The sequence below is a fragment of the Panthera onca genome, chromosome A1 (assembly GCF_046562875.1).
Source record: "Panthera onca isolate mPanOnc1 chromosome A1, mPanOnc1 haplotype 2, whole genome shotgun sequence".
NCBI lineage: Eukaryota > Metazoa > Chordata > Mammalia > Carnivora > Felidae > Panthera > Panthera onca.
Window position 1 is genome coordinate 238,921,203 of NC_138339.1, and position 16,503 is coordinate 238,937,705.

Here is a 16,503-nt window from a genome sequence, read left to right on the forward strand (position 1 = left end):
ATGCACACGGTGAGTGGCGGGGAGACCGCCGGAGAGGGTGAGGGTGCATTCGCAGCGTGCTTGCTGGATGCTCTGAAAGGGCCCGTGAGGGGAGGGGAAAGAGGAAGTGAGAGGCATCCACAGCAGGGTTTGTTCAGACTTCAAGGCCAGGACAGCCTGCACCGTGGCCTGTGCCACGAGCTGGAGAAAAAAGGCAGAAGACGCGATTCTCGGAAAAGTGTTGCGGTGGAACCAGCAAGGTCACTGAAAGAGGCATCGAATTCGGGCTGCAGGAGCGAATGAAGAAGTCTGGGATGCCATGTAACTCAAGGGACCAGGAAATAAGGAACAAAACGTCAAATGGTGGGGGAAGAAAGCAAGCAAGCAAGGACCCTGAAAAGGAAGTATTTAATACTTTAAACTTGTGCCAAGAGAGCCAGGCAACATGACACCCAGCTTGTAAAAATGTGTCAATAACCCAGTCTCTACTCCAAAATTCCCTCCTGTGAGGATAAGGCGTATTTGTGCACTAGGACTGACTATTTGTGTTGGACTGAAATGGAATAGATGAGAGAAAGGAAAAATTATTGAACAAGAAAACAGCAGGGGGTGAGGGTGAGGGCCAGGGCCAGGGCCAGGGCCAGGGGGCGAATTTGGAACGGCAAGGCCTCTCCGTCTCTGCGCTCGGTTGTCAGATCCCGGGCGGCCTCAGCTGTCTGCCTCTGCTACCCTGACCCTGACTGCGGTGGAGGCGCCAGGCCCAGCTGAGGCGCTGCATGTGTTCTGAGACACGGTGTGGTTTAAGGAGTCTCACTGGGGAGAGGTCACCTCGGGAGGCTGAGCAAAACTCTTGGTGTCGGGGGGTCTGGCCCCTCAGTGGCCTCTGAGGCACACCCTGATCCTTCCGATGTTTGTGAGAGGCAGACGACGGTCTGGGCAGTTTCTTGGGGTGGAACTGGGGACGCTGTCCTCTGGGCTCTGCTTCAGCACCAACCAGGCACGCCCTGGCATCCTGTTAGGAGGTCCTGATGTTTCTGAAGCAGACTTCAAGCTGAAGACATCCGGGTAACTCAGGCTCAGGTCTAGAGGCTAACACTGGCGACATTCTGCAAGCTTGTGAATTACCAGAGAAGGCTCTGAGAACTTAATACAAGACTGCTGGGAGTCGTTCTGGGAGGGACTGGCTGGTGACTCTGAACTTCAGATTTTGATTTTTTTATAATTACTTTGTTTGAATCTCACACTAAAAAAAGTTGATTTTTTTTTGAGAGAGGATGTGCATGTGTGGGGGCGGGAGGGGCAGACAGGGAGAGTGAGAACCCTAAGCAGGCCCCAAGCCCCCAGCGAGGGGCTTGATCTCACAAACCGTAAGCTCATGACCTGAGCCCAGATCAAGAGTCGGAGGCTTAAGTGACTGAGCCACCCAGGCGCCTCTGAGTTTAAGATTTTTAGAGGGAAGTGTAAAAAACTTAGAAGATGGTGAATCCATCTTTAATAAACTTTAATAAAGAACTTGTATCAACACTTAGCACTCCGCTAGGGTTACCAAGACAGTGACTCCTGAAGGGACACTCAATTTCAAGAAAAGCTCCTATCACAGGCCGCCTGCTTCCTAAGAGCAAGGATGAAGCAGCAGCGGCGAGACGTCTGCTGAACCTTCCACGTTCCTCTCAGCTGATGCCCACAGGCTTGTGTGCCGACCCTTCGCCACTAGGGACATTGCTGGTACATGCAAGTCCACGATCCCTCTCCACAACTCCCAGTTCCAAAGAGCTCGGAAAGCCAAGTTTTCAGGTGGCAACATGTAAACTTCATGGGCGTAAACCCCGACTTGACCTGAAGCTATTTTTAGCCATTATTTAACCTTAGTGTAATTACCCATGTGTTTTCCCGAATCAGTAACAGTTCTGATTGTGAGGTGCACCCCACGGGTATTATATATGGGTAAAGCACCACAGAAGGTTTCTAAACTCCAAAAGATGCTGAATTCCACAACACGCTTGGCCCCACAGACTTTGGATAAGAGGCTGCAGGCCTGCATGGCCGTCGCCATGAGAACTGCTGGGACAGATCTTTCAGACCCAGGACTCAGTTAATCCAACCCCAGAGAGTTGAGTGAACACACTGAAGCAGGGGTGGGGCAGGGGTAACAGAGCGGAGGCCGCATCTGAGGGTTAGGGGACAGTATGGGAAGGTCAACGCCCATCACGACCACGGGGGGCTGACGAGGTAGGAAATGGCTACTCCTCGACGCGGCAAACCTCCCTTGGCGTGCGAGGGACAGCTGCTACTTTCTGAGGCCGTGGGTAACTACTCCTGGGACCTGAGGGTAAACAGGCGAGGACTGTGAGGTTCAGCTGGAAAAGCCGGACTGATCCTCAGAGAATCAAACTCTCTTGCCAGAACGAGATGCCCCTGATGATCGTAACTGCTTAAACCCATCTGGCCAAGCAGAGCTCAGATCTCAGGAAAGAATCTTTGTCCCAGCTGCAGTTTGTATCCCCAGGAAAGTCAGTAGCATTCTCAGCAGCGCCTGAGACCTGTGTGTCCTTCCAACTAGATTTTAATTTCCCTGAGCACAGGGACCGTGTTTTACTCATCCCTATGTCTCTGGCACTTAGCACAGTATTTATCTGGCACCTGGTACGCATCTAATAAACGTTTGCGAACGAATGAAAGGGGCAGGGGCACGGACCCGGGTCACGTCTGCAGGACAGTGCTACGTACAGATATGAGAGAATGTACGTGTATTTACACATCCCAATTTAGCCTTTATTTTTCCAATCCGTTTCTTTAAAACCACCAAATTTCTACTAAGTTTAACTTATACTATTCCTCTGACGTGGACAGAGAAGGCAGATTTTGATGATGAGGAAAACGGGAAGGAAAACTTAACAACCTTGTTACTAAGTAATGCTGTGACAAGTGGTCGAAGTCAAGGAACTGAGCGATGCAAAGAAATTTAGAAATCACTTAAAGCCTACGGCATTTATGTGGCTGGTCCAAAGGGAGACGGCTGTCGTGATCAAGACAGGAACTAGAATCATGTCTCCTAATGCCCAGACTGGCACGATTTCTACACTAAAGTATACTCAGCACTGCCAGCATTCTAGAAGGCCATCTTACTTCTCATTGCACTGCCCTAAAAGGTAAATTAACAAAATGTAACACAGTAAAACCTCATTAGCATGGACATCTATGGTAATCTATTCAGCATGACCTTATTTATTAACCACTTAGCAGAAACAGATATGCTTACTGAAGAAGTAAAATCCACTAACATTCACCATCACTCACATAACAGAATGCTTACAAAATTAGTTGGAGTGAGTGAGGTTTTACTGCGTACAGAACAAAAGGCATTCTTTCTGATTATTCAAGATGTTTCAAGAGGCCCGTGTGCTAGACGTCTGTCAAATCCAGTGCGCCAAGGAAACAGGAAGTACTCACCACTGCCGGCACTGCCCTCTCTTCTGCTGCGGGAGCCTCCACTGCCATCTCTGCCGGACCTTACGCGCTAGAACAAGAAGATGAGTTTTTTTAAAAATTTTTTTTTTCAACGTTTTTTATTTTATTTTTGGGACAGAGAGAGACAGAGCATGAACGGGGGAGGGGCAGAGAGAGAGGGAGACACAGAATCGGAAACAGGCTCCAGGCTCCGAGCCATCAGCCCAGAGCCTGACGCGGGGCTCGAACTCACGGACCGTGAGATCGTGACCTGGCTGAAGTCGGACGCTTAACCGACTGCGCCACCCAGGCGCCCCAAGAAGATGAGTTTAAAAGAATAAATGATATTCCCTTGAAGGTGAATACAAGTAAATGCTGATTTTTTTAAAAAGCTTATTTATTTATCTTTGAGACAGAAAGAGAGAGAGAGAGAGAGAGGGAGGGAGCAAGGGAGGGGCAGAGAGAGAGGAAGGCAGAATCCCAAGCAGGCTCCACACCGTCAGCGTGGAGCCCTACGCAGGGCTCGAACTCAAGGAACCGTGAGATCGTGACCTGAGCCAAAATCAAGAGTCGGGTGCCTAACCGACTGAGCCATGCAGGTGCTCCTAAATGTTGATTTTTTAAATTAACATTACTGTGTAGCGCTTAAGGCTTACTGCTCCTACTCTCCTAAGAGCTGGGTGCACATTGCTCCTTACCTTGATTCTATGAGAGAAAAGACAAAGTTGTTCTGTAAACAAAGGGTTCCCAGCCTGCCCTCCACCAGGGTCCTCAGGCCTTAGTAAATACCCAGGGGGCACTTCCACTCAGGTGCAGCGTAACCACTGCTTATAAAGCAAATATGCTCCTGAGGTGAAAGTTGAGGTCTTAGACCGGGGCGGTGGGGGGGGTGGGGGGGGGTGGGGGGGGTGGGAGGGGAGGAGGGAACCCACTGAAGGGCTATATCCTGCGTTAGTTTTACTCTGTAATGGCTGGACTTGAACTATTTGGGGAGGAAAAAAGGTAAACTTTGAAATTCAACCTCTATAATAAAAGAACTATTAAAATCTCACAAAATACTTAAGATCTGCTTAATAGCCCACTTTCTTAGGTACAAGCTTACCCTTAAAACATAAGAAATATCTTCAAGCTGTGACATTCTTAGGTTTTTTGAAGCAATTTACGGTTACTTTGTGTTTTGCTTAGGAGTTATACTTTTTGTATTGACACTGAATCTGTCTCAAGTCATACTGCCAGATTCTCATATGCCTAATGCTGTGTTTAGAGAGACAGGGTAGTTAGTGAAGAGAGTCACACAGCTTTTGATAATTATTTACTCCACAACTAAATTAAAATTTTAAACATAGATTGGTACCTTATTTAGATCTTCAATAATATAAGCAAAATTTCATATCTGATTCAAAAGACAAATTATTTATTCCCCAGTAAATTCTGAATTATCAGATCACAGATTAGAGGTTACTGACATTGTGATCGGCTAGGAAGAAAAAAAATTTCAATAACTCAAGACTCATTTCTCTAAAATGAAACACTCAGTACTTTCAAATATATGTAAATATGCCCAAGTTTTTTTCTGTTAAAAAGAAACCTCCCTTGAAACCCCATCTCTCCCCTTTGCCCCTTCTCTTTAAAATCTAAAGATGATATAACAAAATAAAAATTTTAATGTCTGTAATCAGATTTTATTTCAAAACTTGTTTTTCATCTTTCTGAAGATTATTTCTAGCATATCCAAAAGACCTACACAATACTAAAATAAACTCATAGATACAAATGCCTGTGTGACCTGAAGGTTTTTCAAATCAAATGTGAGAAAAGATCTTGCAGTTGCTTTAGTGACCATACGTTTAGAACAGGACAATTTAGGAAAGTGAGCACTTTCCACGATCACCACATTCTTCGCCCCATTCCACCTGTTCCTTGCTCCCATCTAGAACTCCCCAATCTTGTGGCTCTCGTCCATCTTTTCCTAATTAATCCCCTGAATACTCACCTTATTTCTAGCCTAGAAACACCCCAGCACTTTTTTTTTTCATTTTTTTTTTAACGTTTATTTATTTTTGAGACAGAGAGAGACAGAGCATGAACAGGGGAGGGGCAGAGAGAGAGGGAGACACAGAATCTGAAACAGGCTCCAGGCTCTGAGCGGTCAGCACAGAGCCCGACGCGGGGCTCGAACCCACGGACCGTGAGATCATGACCTGAGCCGAAGTCGGACGCCCAACCGACCGAGCCACCCAGGCGCCCCTGAAACACCCCAGCACTTTAAGTATGTCCACGTCAGGACCTCCAGACACTTCGCTTGCCCACCCGTCTTTCTGCTCCACTCACCAAGAGAAACTGAAAACCTGGCTTGATTCAAAGACTTCTCTTCTTTCTCTCCTACTCCCAGGACACCGTGCTCTGCTGGACACATGTCACGTAAGCACACGACGGTGCCAGAGCCCCACTGCTGGCTCAACCTCTGCCCGCAGGGCCCATGGAGCAAGCACGTGTTCAATACATCACATTCTGTCCTTTGCATCTTTGGAAACTGACTGCCCCTCGTACTTTGTGAGTTAGAGCCAGCTTGCATCCCTTGGAGGGGCCAGCCTCCATCTGGTACCTCCTCTGCCTGCCAGGCCTTTCCTCACCTCCTTTCCAGCAACGACTCACCCCTCAGGGTTCAGCTCCACTCTCATCTTAGGGCGACTCCCCTGTGACCCAGCTGGCTGCTCACTCAGTGTGCTTACCAGCACCCACGCCCCCCTCACACTCAGGGTCCCGCCTGCTGGTCCTTCTCCTTCACCACTCTCCCGTGGGTAGAGAATGTGGTTTTTAGGTTTTTTGTAAATGTTTATTTATCTTTGAGAGAGAGAGAGCACAGAGAGGAGGAGACACAGAATCTGAAGCAGGCTCCAGGTCTGAGCCATCAGCACAGAGCCCAGCGCGGGTCTCAAACTCATGAGCTATGAGATCATGACCCGAGCTGAAGTCGGACGCTCAACCGACTGAGCCACCCAGGCGCCCCGAGAACGTGGGTTTTTATTCTCTTCCAACTGGACACCTATTTGCTGCTGAAAATCAACGACCTCCACCACCCTGAATCTTGCATACTCTCTCTTCTCTAATCTTTTGCATTTCGGCTGATGTTTTTCTCTTCCTTTTTGTATTTCGATTGCTCAGTCTTCAATTCCTGCTCTTCCCATTTGTTCTTTTCCAGACATAGAGTTGTTTGGCAGAATGCCTGGAAGCTGATTTTTTTGTGTGTTCAGTGAAGAAGAAACATAAAACATCTTTAAAACACAGCAATTCTATGAGGCCCCCAGCTCCTGGGGCCAGTTCACACTGCGCCAGGCCCACAGCAGCCAGACACGCACAGTAGGCCCTTCTTGCCTGTTCACACTGCTCCAGGCCCACAGCAGCCAGACACGCACAGTAGGCCCTTCTTGCCTGTTCACACTGCTCCAGGCCCACAGCAGCCAGACACGCACAGTAGGCCCTTCTTGCCTGTTCACACTGCTCCAGGCCCACAGCAGCCAGACACGCACAGTAGGCCCTTCTTGCCTGTTCACACTGCTCCAGGCCCACAGCAGCCAGACACGCACAGTAGGCCCTTCTTGCCTGTTCACACTGCGCCAGGCCCACAGCAGCCAGACACGCACAGTAGGCCCTTCTTCCCTGTTCACACTGCGCCAGGCCCACAGCAGCCAGACACGCACAGTAGGCCCTTCTTGCCTGTTCACACTGCTCCAGGCCCACAGCAGCCAGACACGCACAGTAGGTCTTTCTTGCCTGGCCAACAGCCCAGTGTTTAGAATTGCTCACTGATGGCACTAATGAATACACAGTGTGTAAAATATTCCTCTTAGCACCAAGGGGAGAACAGTCTTCTTTTTCCATAAAAGTTCCAGGAAGAGAAGAAGTTCTCTGAAAAACCAGTCTAAATAAATACATTTCTGGCTTTAACTCCTTTAAAATAGGAGTTAGGGGCTCAGGGAGATACACTATCCTGGCTCCCATAAACCTGAATCAATTTATCTCTCTTTCTTAGGTCTACATAAATCCTTTCCCATTTTAAACAATTTTTAAAAATCCATGACCTGATTTATATCTATTTCCTGCCCCCCTCCCTTATATCAGATTCCATATCCCGAGCTGGTATTTGATCATTTGCGTGATGACCCTGTGGGAGCATTAACTCTAGACAAGTGCTTTTCAGACTTTAGTGAATATAAAAATACCTGGAGAATTTGTTTAAAAACACATACACAGATTCTTGAATTTAACTCTGGGGTAGGGTTTCGGTAGGTCTGGGATGGGGCCCAAGACTTTGTAATTCTAAGATGTGCCCAAGTGATTCTGAGGCTGTACTAGCCGACAGACCATGCTTGAATAGCACTAGTTTGAGACCCCCATCCTAATCAAATTATGGAGTTCTGCTTTTGCCATTTTAATTTACCGACTTTTTGAGTCCAGAGTAAGTAAGAACTATATATCAGCTGAAAATAATTATCTGGATCATCTGCTTCCCCTACTTTTCATAAGGTGGTAAGGCACAGTAGTTAGGAACCTGGATTTGAAGCCTAGGGCTGCCCCCAATAGCCGTGTGACCTAGAGGAAGGGACTTAGCCACCATGGTTCTCAGTTTTCTCATCTGTTAAAAAAAAAAGTAATAATGAAACTATACCCAACATCCTAGGACTACTGCAATGGTTAAGTCCGTTAATACACATAAAATGTTCATAACAGGGCCTGTATTCGTCATGCACTCAGTAAGCGTTAGCTGTTGCTATTTTACTGTCTCGTCAAGCAGATGTTATCAAGTAGAATTGAAGGGGAAACTGTAACCAGAACCACGAAGAGTGCTAACATCATTCACAAACATTCATCCAGCCTCTTCACTTCTTTTCCTTCCTGCTGCCAAACTTCTACCATTATTAGCACTTCCAGAGGAAAGGAAGGGACAAAGACTGGGGGTCCACTTTGTTTTCCTATCAGCAGCTCCAGGTAAAGATTTGATGTGATTATCTCTGATATCCCTGCTTTCCTTTTGTTTTTAATGTTTATTTATTTATTTTGAGAGAGGGGGGCAGAAGGGCAGAGAGGATCCCAAGCAGGCTCCACACTGTCAGCACAGCGCCCCACACGGGCTCATTCTCCTGACCATGAGATCATGACCTGAGCCAAAGTCGAGTCCCAAGCTAAAAGGACTGAGCCACCCACGTGCCCCTTCCTGCTTTCAATTACAGGTCTGTTTCACAAACTGTCTCCAGTTCACAATATGGAAGTGCTCTTCTTCAGGAAGAAACAACAAAATTAGAGTGATCATAGAGAGTTACCGACTTTATTTTATTTATTAAAAAAAAAATTTTTTTTTTTAACGTTTTTACTTATTTTTGAGACAGAGAGAGACAGAGCATGAACGGGGAGGGGCAGAGAGAGAGGGAGACACAGAATCGCAAGCAGGCTCCAGGCTCTGAGCCGTCAGCACAGAGCCTGACGCGGGGCTCGAACCCACGGACCGCGAGATCGTGACCTGAGCTGAAGTCGGACGCTTAACCGACTGAGCTACCCAGGTGCCCCGAGAGTTACCGACTTTAAAAAAGATATCTAACAATGCATAAATGTTTAAAGAAATCAAGACATATCTACCTGTATAATAGTAGATTGTATTATGCAGACAATTTATGTAACAATTTATGTAACAATAATTACATAAAGAAATTCTAATTACATGGAGAAATGTTAAGTTTCTGCATGGGGGCAGATTCTAAACAAGAAACACACACAAAAAGTAACAAGTTTTAAGTTCAAATTTAGAAAAGGAGAGTGCCCTTGATTCAGAAGTTTATTTACTATACTTTGCTTCGAAACTAATAGTGCTTTATGTACTATGCAAGCCAGGAAATAGAATGCTCTGCCCCACGGGCTCACAATTCAAGAAACACAAACTGAAATTGAACACACAACAATTAAAAGAGAAATTAACTCTCAAATAGTGAGAATTCTTTTAGTCTCTTCTTCCTAGGACCTTTCTTTTCCACTATTTTTTCTCCTCCACTTTGCATTTTTTTTTGTATATCATTTTTGAGATAGAGAGAGCAAGTGTAGAAGGAGCAGAGAAAGAGGGGACAGAGGATCCAAAGCAGGCTCCAAGCTGTCAGCACAGAGCCTGATGCAGGGCTCGAACTCACGAACCATGAGATCATGACCTGAGCCGAAGTTGGACACAACTGACTGAGCCACCCAGCCACCCCTCCACTTTGCATTTAAAAGCAAAACATAAGTGACAAAGATTTAATGAGGAGTACCAAAGAACAGAGAAACTGATTCCAAGGGCACTGAAAACAGAGTACTTTGTGGATGAGGGCTGTGACTTTCACTTTCAAGTAAGATTAAGCAGTAACATTTAAGGGAAGATATTAAGAAGAAGCTATAATGAGAAAAGACATCTAAGTGACCTTGGGTTTTATACAGATTACAGTGAGAGCAGTGACATAATATTACCAAAAGAGGCACTGCTCAAGCACACTGAGACATTAATAATTAGAGTGAATAAGTAAGAGAAACACTGGATGATCTAAATTCATCAATAGTAACTCATATGATTTTATTAAAGTACTCTTTTTTTTTTAATGTTTATTTATTATTGAGGGACAGGGAGAGGCAGAGCATGAGCATGGGAGGGGCACAGTGAGAGAGGGAGACACAGAATTTGGAACAGGCTCCAGGCTCTGAGCTCTCAGCCCAGAGTCCGACATGGGGCTCGAACTCGCAAACCGAGAGATCATGACCTGAGCCGAAGTCGGATGCTTCACCGACTGAGCCACCCAGGCGCCCCACTAAAGTACTCTTAATTAAGTCATTAGGGAATTATTTTAGTGAGGACAGTGCAAGGATGTCAGATATATGAGAGAAACAGATAAAAGTAGACTATACTCAACGAATAGATAAATATTTTGATGGGAGAGGAATCAATCGGCAGAGTACTCATCACAAAGGAAAAGCAGTCTCAGTGTAACTCACATATTCATTCATAGTAGTAAGAACCAAGAGTCCGCAAGAATATTAGCCCCGTAACAGCCCGAGCAAGAAAGAGTTTGACACCACAGAGAGAGGATGCATACAGGAAGGAGGGCGAGGGAAAAGAAAAAGCAAAGGGAGACAGGACGTCAACGTAAAGGTGAAGCGCTGTGAAGACCAAAACCAGAGCACGATATCGACCCGATGCAACCCAACATGGGGAAACTGGGCGAAAAGAAAATCATGCAGAAGCAACTCTGCATCTGTTTAAAGGGGCCATGTTTTGGTCTTTATCCCTCAAGTTCATTCCCCAGGGACTCCCTGGAATCGGGGTTTCCTACAGCTGGAGTTAGGATCCCTTGTGAGCTGGCTGCAAGACAAGTCCCGGGAGTTCAAGGCAGCTACTTACTGTGTAAAACGAGCCTGCACCAAAGTCTGCTAAACCAGAGATGGTAACACACATGCCAGTCGCCCTGTTTAAGGCTGTAAGTTGTGAGGAGTGTATTACGCACGAGCCATAGTTTGCCTTTTTTGTGTGTTCTCTGTTCAGCATCAACTTAAACTCCTGATGGTGAAACGTCAGAAGTCTTAAGAATGTGACCCTTTCCACATACCTCCATGGATCTATACTAAGTAACTTTACAACTAATTCAAGCTCCAAAGAATGTTCTTGGTTTGAGATATATACTTCTTTTGGATTCTTCTTAATGGGACAAATTGAGCAGTGATTATGATGACACTTATGATAATTTGAACTTTCATTTATACCTGTTTAATTTTACAAAACTTGCACACAGGTTACCTGATTCACCAATGGGTATATGGTAGTAAATTGGTCTTGATAGCAGGTTTTAAACTATATACCCTAGCATCGCATTAATAACAACTTGGTATTTTATAGGATTTTTAAGGTAAAAATCTATGTCTTGTTCATAATCCTTTTACAACTGATACTTTACACGAGAGAATAAAGAATAAAACCATCAGATCACATCTTCAAAGCAAAGACAATTTAAAGTTAACCACATTTTGAAAGCAAATATGGAATTTAGACTTAATTATCCAAGATAATTAAATTCTTGATAAAGTCTAACCTTAAAGAATGTATTTTCTTTCTATTTAAGGCAGACACTCAAAGACCATGTTAAATATTCCAGGCTCAAACTTAGGGGAGATTATTCTCTTCAAAAAGTAAAAATAAGAACACTGCTATTGCACATACTGCATGAAACACAGAAATAAAACTTAAAAAGCTTCCATGCAAATTAATACTATTCTCAGAGCCATGGTCTACTACATAATGAAACAGCTTAAAGAAAAAGTACTATTGTTATATGATTTCCTCTTAATTTCCATGGGCCACAGGGCCCTGCAACTGAAATTAATTCTGTAAATTAACCTGCAAGTTATTCTGCTTTGTGGAAAGTTACAACGATCTGTCTGTGAGTAACCAACCATCCACTACAGTAGGCTGACTCTGTTGCACTTCCTCCTGTTAAGAACTGGTTCTTGGGGCACCTGGGTGGTTTAGTTGGTGGACTCTTGGTGGACTCTCTATTTCCACTCAGGTCATGATCTCATAGTTCGTGGGATCGAGCCCTGCGATGGACCCCAAGTTGGGCCCTGAGTCGGGCTCCATGCTGTCCTGCCTGGGATTTTCTGTCTCCCTCTCTCTCTGCCCCTTCCCGCTTCACGCTCTCTGTCTCAAAAAGAAAATTAAAAAAAAAAAAAAAAAAAAAAAAAAAAAAAGAATTGATTCTTGATAGAATTTTATCCTCAAACTAGAATTTTAGTTGTTTCTCCTTTTATGTCATAGCAGAAAAAAATTTCAACTTTTTTTTTTTACTGATAGAAGAACCCAGCATCACTCATTTGAGCTACAGAAGGCTGACATTTTGAAAATTAACAGACAGTAGATTTTGGCTCATATGAGATACCTGTTCCCTTATTTCTTTCATTTTTTCCAATCTCTTAAGTTTTGTTGCATATTCTTGAACTTCTTTTAATCCAATATCTGTGCAGAGACGAACCAAGAAGCGCAGACCTAAATTGTAAAAACAGATGTAGACAAATATTACTGCAGGGTTGAAAGTATAAGAAATCAATGAATCCGTCTTTTGGGACACAAGGAGGAATGATGCTCACAAACAGTATTTGTTTTCGTCAAAAATTAACCTACACTTTGTACCACTGGCCCTAAGAGAACGGGACTTCCCTGAAAGAGGACCTACAGGGAGGACTCTCTCCACCTGTCCTGCCCTCAGGACAGACCACATCATCTACATTTAGGGCCCTTCCCATACTCTTTATCTCCTTATCTGCTTTTCCTTTCCTCTACTTATGACTACTGATCTATTAGATATTTGGTTTTTTGTCTTTCTCTTCCTAGGAGTTTTCATCTGTCTTTCGGCCACATCGATAGTGCTGGAACAGTGCTGTATTATCAACACTGTAGCATCCTCCCTAAGAATTTGTAAGTAAGTCAGCAATTCATGACCACTAAAATGTTGCAAAAGAATAGTACTAAAATAATTTAAAATATCACGTGTTATTATATAAATTGCCTATGTGTACATTTGTCTTAATTCACAATAAGGAGGTAATTTACATATATTGTACAAATAATGCTTAATTATTTCTCTTACCTACCTATCCTCAGAAAGAATGGTTTAGGAATATTTAAAAAAAATTTTTTTTAACATTTATTTATCTTTGAGAGACAGAGAGAGGCAGAGTGTGAGTGGGGGAGGAGCACAGAGAGAGAAGAGAAACAGAATCTGAAGTAGGCTCCAGGCTTTGAACTGTCAGCACAGAGCCCGACATAGAGCTCGACCCCACAAACCTTAAGATCATGACCTGAGCCAAAGTCGGATGCTTAACCGACTGAGTCACCCAGGTGCCCCTTAGGAATGAATATTTAATGTGAAATAAAAGTCATTGTTTTTGGTGGATGTTCTCTGAACTCTTTAGAGTTATTTTTGATAACTGAAGAATATATTTTAAGAATGTATTATCCTGCTGGGTTTATCAGAAAACTACTGTGCTCAAAATGAGATAGTACATGGGTGCAAATGTTTTTTCCATAGCTCTAGTTAAGGCAGACTTTTTTTTTTTAATTTTTTTTTTAACGTTTATTTATTTTTGAGACAGAGAGAGACAGAGCATGAATGGGGGAGGGGCAGAGAGAGAGGGAGACACAGAATCTGAAACAGGCTCCAGGCTCTGAGCTGTCAGCACAGAGCCTGACGCGGGGCTTGAACTCACAAACTGTGAGGTCATGACCTGAGCCAAAGTCGGACGCTTAACCGACCAAGCCACCCAGGCGCCCCTAAGGCAGACTATTAATTATATTTGTCTTGAAAATTATCCAGGCCAAAAGCATCTTGAACATTCCCTAATGGCATAGATTTAATTTTTAGAGTGAATCTTTTTTTTTTTTTTTTTTTAAGATTTCATTTTTTAAGTAATCTCTACACCCAACATGGGGCTCAAACTCACAGCCCAGAGATCAAGAGTCACATGCTCCACCAACTGAGCCAGCCAGGCACCCCTTAGAGCGAGTCTTAAATTCTCAATAAAGAAAGTAATTTGGGGGTGCCTGGGCTCAGTCAGTTGAGCATCTAACTCTTGATTTCAGCTCAGGTCACGATCTCATGGTTCTTGAGGTCGAGCCCAGCATCAGGCTCCCTGCTGACAGCACAGAGCCTGCTTGGGATTCTCTGTCTCTCTCTCTCTGTCTCTCTCTGCCCCTCCCCTGCGTGTGTGCTCTCTTCCTCTCTCTCTCAAAATAAGTCAATAAACTTAAAAAAAAAAAAAAAAAAAAAAAAAAAAAAAGAAAGAAATCTGGACTTGCTTGGAGATTGTCCCTCTCCTGGTCCAGTGCACAGGTGCCATGACTTCAGCAGTGGTTCCCAACTGGCAGCGATCCTGTCCCCCAGGGGACACCTGTCACGGTCTGGAGACATTCTGCTTTTCGTAAGGAGGCAGTGGACGTGCTATGAGCGTCTGGTGGGTAGAGGCCAGGGAAGCTGCTACAACGTTCTACAACCCATGGGGTGGCCTCCCACAATACAGAATTATCTGCTCCCAAATGTCAGTGGTGCCAAGGAGGGGAACCATCTGCCCAGCAGCCTGTTTGGGCTTCTTCATTTTCACAAGATGGTACTGTTACCTCTCACTCAATTTCTCAATCACCAAGCTTCCTGAAGTGACTGAGATTAAGATTCCCATAAAAAGCTTTTTAAAAAAAGAAACAGGAAATGAAAGCTATCCGGGTCCACTGAGAACCTAAAGGAGAATCTTCGTAGGCTGGGCTAGAAATCTGTGCTTTTTAAAGTTTTACAAGTAATTCCACGTAGCCTGTGTCCCGATGGCATTTGTCAGTTAACAGATCTGCTTTTGATTGGCATTAGAGAAGCCCTTGCTCCGAAGCTGCCATCAAAGGCCATTAATTCCGAGCCCTGTGCTGTTGACCTTCCACAAAAGCCAAATGGAGAAAAATATTAACGAAGGAACGTGCAGTACGTCTCATCCCTGGCTCAGGCGGGGCCACTGGAAAGCTTGACACAGAACAGATTTGTCTTACTGAACTGAAATGTATTGTTTAGTGTTCACTGTCACTGAAGGACAAAATTAAAAAGTCTTTTCAAACATGTTATTTTATTTTTGAGGGGATGTCACAAAAGCAAGGAGCCGCCACGGCTTTCAACGACCTACTGTCTCTCTCTGCTACGCAACATAAATGAAGAGTTGGAAAACGTTTTCTTCTTCCCAAGGAATTATTTTTTGTTCCCTTGTAAATAGCAAAGATTATATAACTGATTACATTTTTCTTTCTTTTAGCTGCAAGGCTATTCAGGGCCAAATACCGTTTAGTGGCAGCGTGTGGCATGTGAATATGGTTATTTTGTGTTTTTCTTGATCATGATTTTGTTGTTGGTACTCCCATTAATACTTCACATTATTACTTTAGGTTACATCAAACCCACTGTGCAACAAGATGGAGAAATAAATGAGTATTTTCCACAAAGCTAACTTCACAAAAGGAAAATAAGCAAAATATCAACATAATCTTTTAAACTTAAAGTAACATTAAAATTCATTTGCTATCCATATCAGCAAGATGACCATTCTATTTTCATAAACTCAAAGTATTTTTCAACCTCAAAAAGTTGCATACTAACTGAAGAGTTAAAAATGCCTTTTCTATAAATACCACAGTATGAGCTTTAACAAATCAATGATAAACCAACATTTATTTTTCAAATTTCATAAAACTTTGACATACAGATCTGTTTACTACTGAAGAGAACACAGTGGTATATTTAAATCCATCAAAAACTAAATTCTATAAAATGTACTCGCAGAGTCAAATTTTCTGATCCTATAACCACATGTATAAACGTGCGTCACAAAGTATAGGCTGGTAGCTATCTATGCAATTACCATAGCAAAGATAATTATTATACATAAGGCAATAAAGAGTTAGAACCTATAGTTTTAAAGTTATAAAATGTAAACTCACATTCAACATTTTCTGGAAATTTTCTGTGAATATCCTTATAAGTATCCAATGCTTTTTGGTAGTTACCTATAAATAGGAAAAAGAGAAAAAAACATACTCACAGATTGTAAACATTAATAACATTAAGAAGACTTCCATGTTTGCCACAAGCATATATAAACCATTCTTAATATAACTTCTGGAAGAAAATGTACAGATAAAAGAAATTTGAAAAAGAGAGCGAGAGTAAACGGGTGATGGTTGAAACTTAGTTATACTGCTTAAAATACACTGTTGTCAAAAATTAAGATCTATTCAATTTCCGAAAAATTAAAAATCACTTCAGAAGAACAATTGACAATTTTAAAAATAATCTAAGTGATAAGCTAACATTAATTTCAATGTCATTCACTTAGTTGGAAAAGATGAAAAATAACCTTTCTCAGTAGTTTTTATTTTGAAACATTCAAAAATTTATAGAAAGCATTTTGTTTTATAATACAATAATTTAGCTTCACAGCAACAAAGAATTGGAAAAATAATTTGGGATCAAAGATCTTTGCTAAAAT

General features: G+C 43.2%; 1 protein-coding gene across 7 annotated transcripts in view; it reads right to left on the minus strand.

Annotated features, from left to right (window-relative positions):
• The window catches only part of IFT88 (intraflagellar transport 88), a 131,086-nt gene that overhangs the window by 20,505 nt on the left and 94,078 nt on the right, over positions 1-16,503 (minus strand). For all 7 annotated transcript variants that reach the window (XM_060637581.3, XM_078448587.2, XM_060637580.3 and 4 more), the window contains 3 exons: positions 15,956-16,021; positions 12,369-12,475; positions 3,430-3,496 (listed from right to left, as the gene is read on the minus strand). In XM_060637581.3, coding sequence (XP_060493564.1) covers positions 3,430-3,496; positions 12,369-12,475; positions 15,956-16,021 — 240 coding nt within the window. The remainder of the gene's footprint in view (positions 1-3,429; positions 3,497-12,368; positions 12,476-15,955; positions 16,022-16,503) is intronic.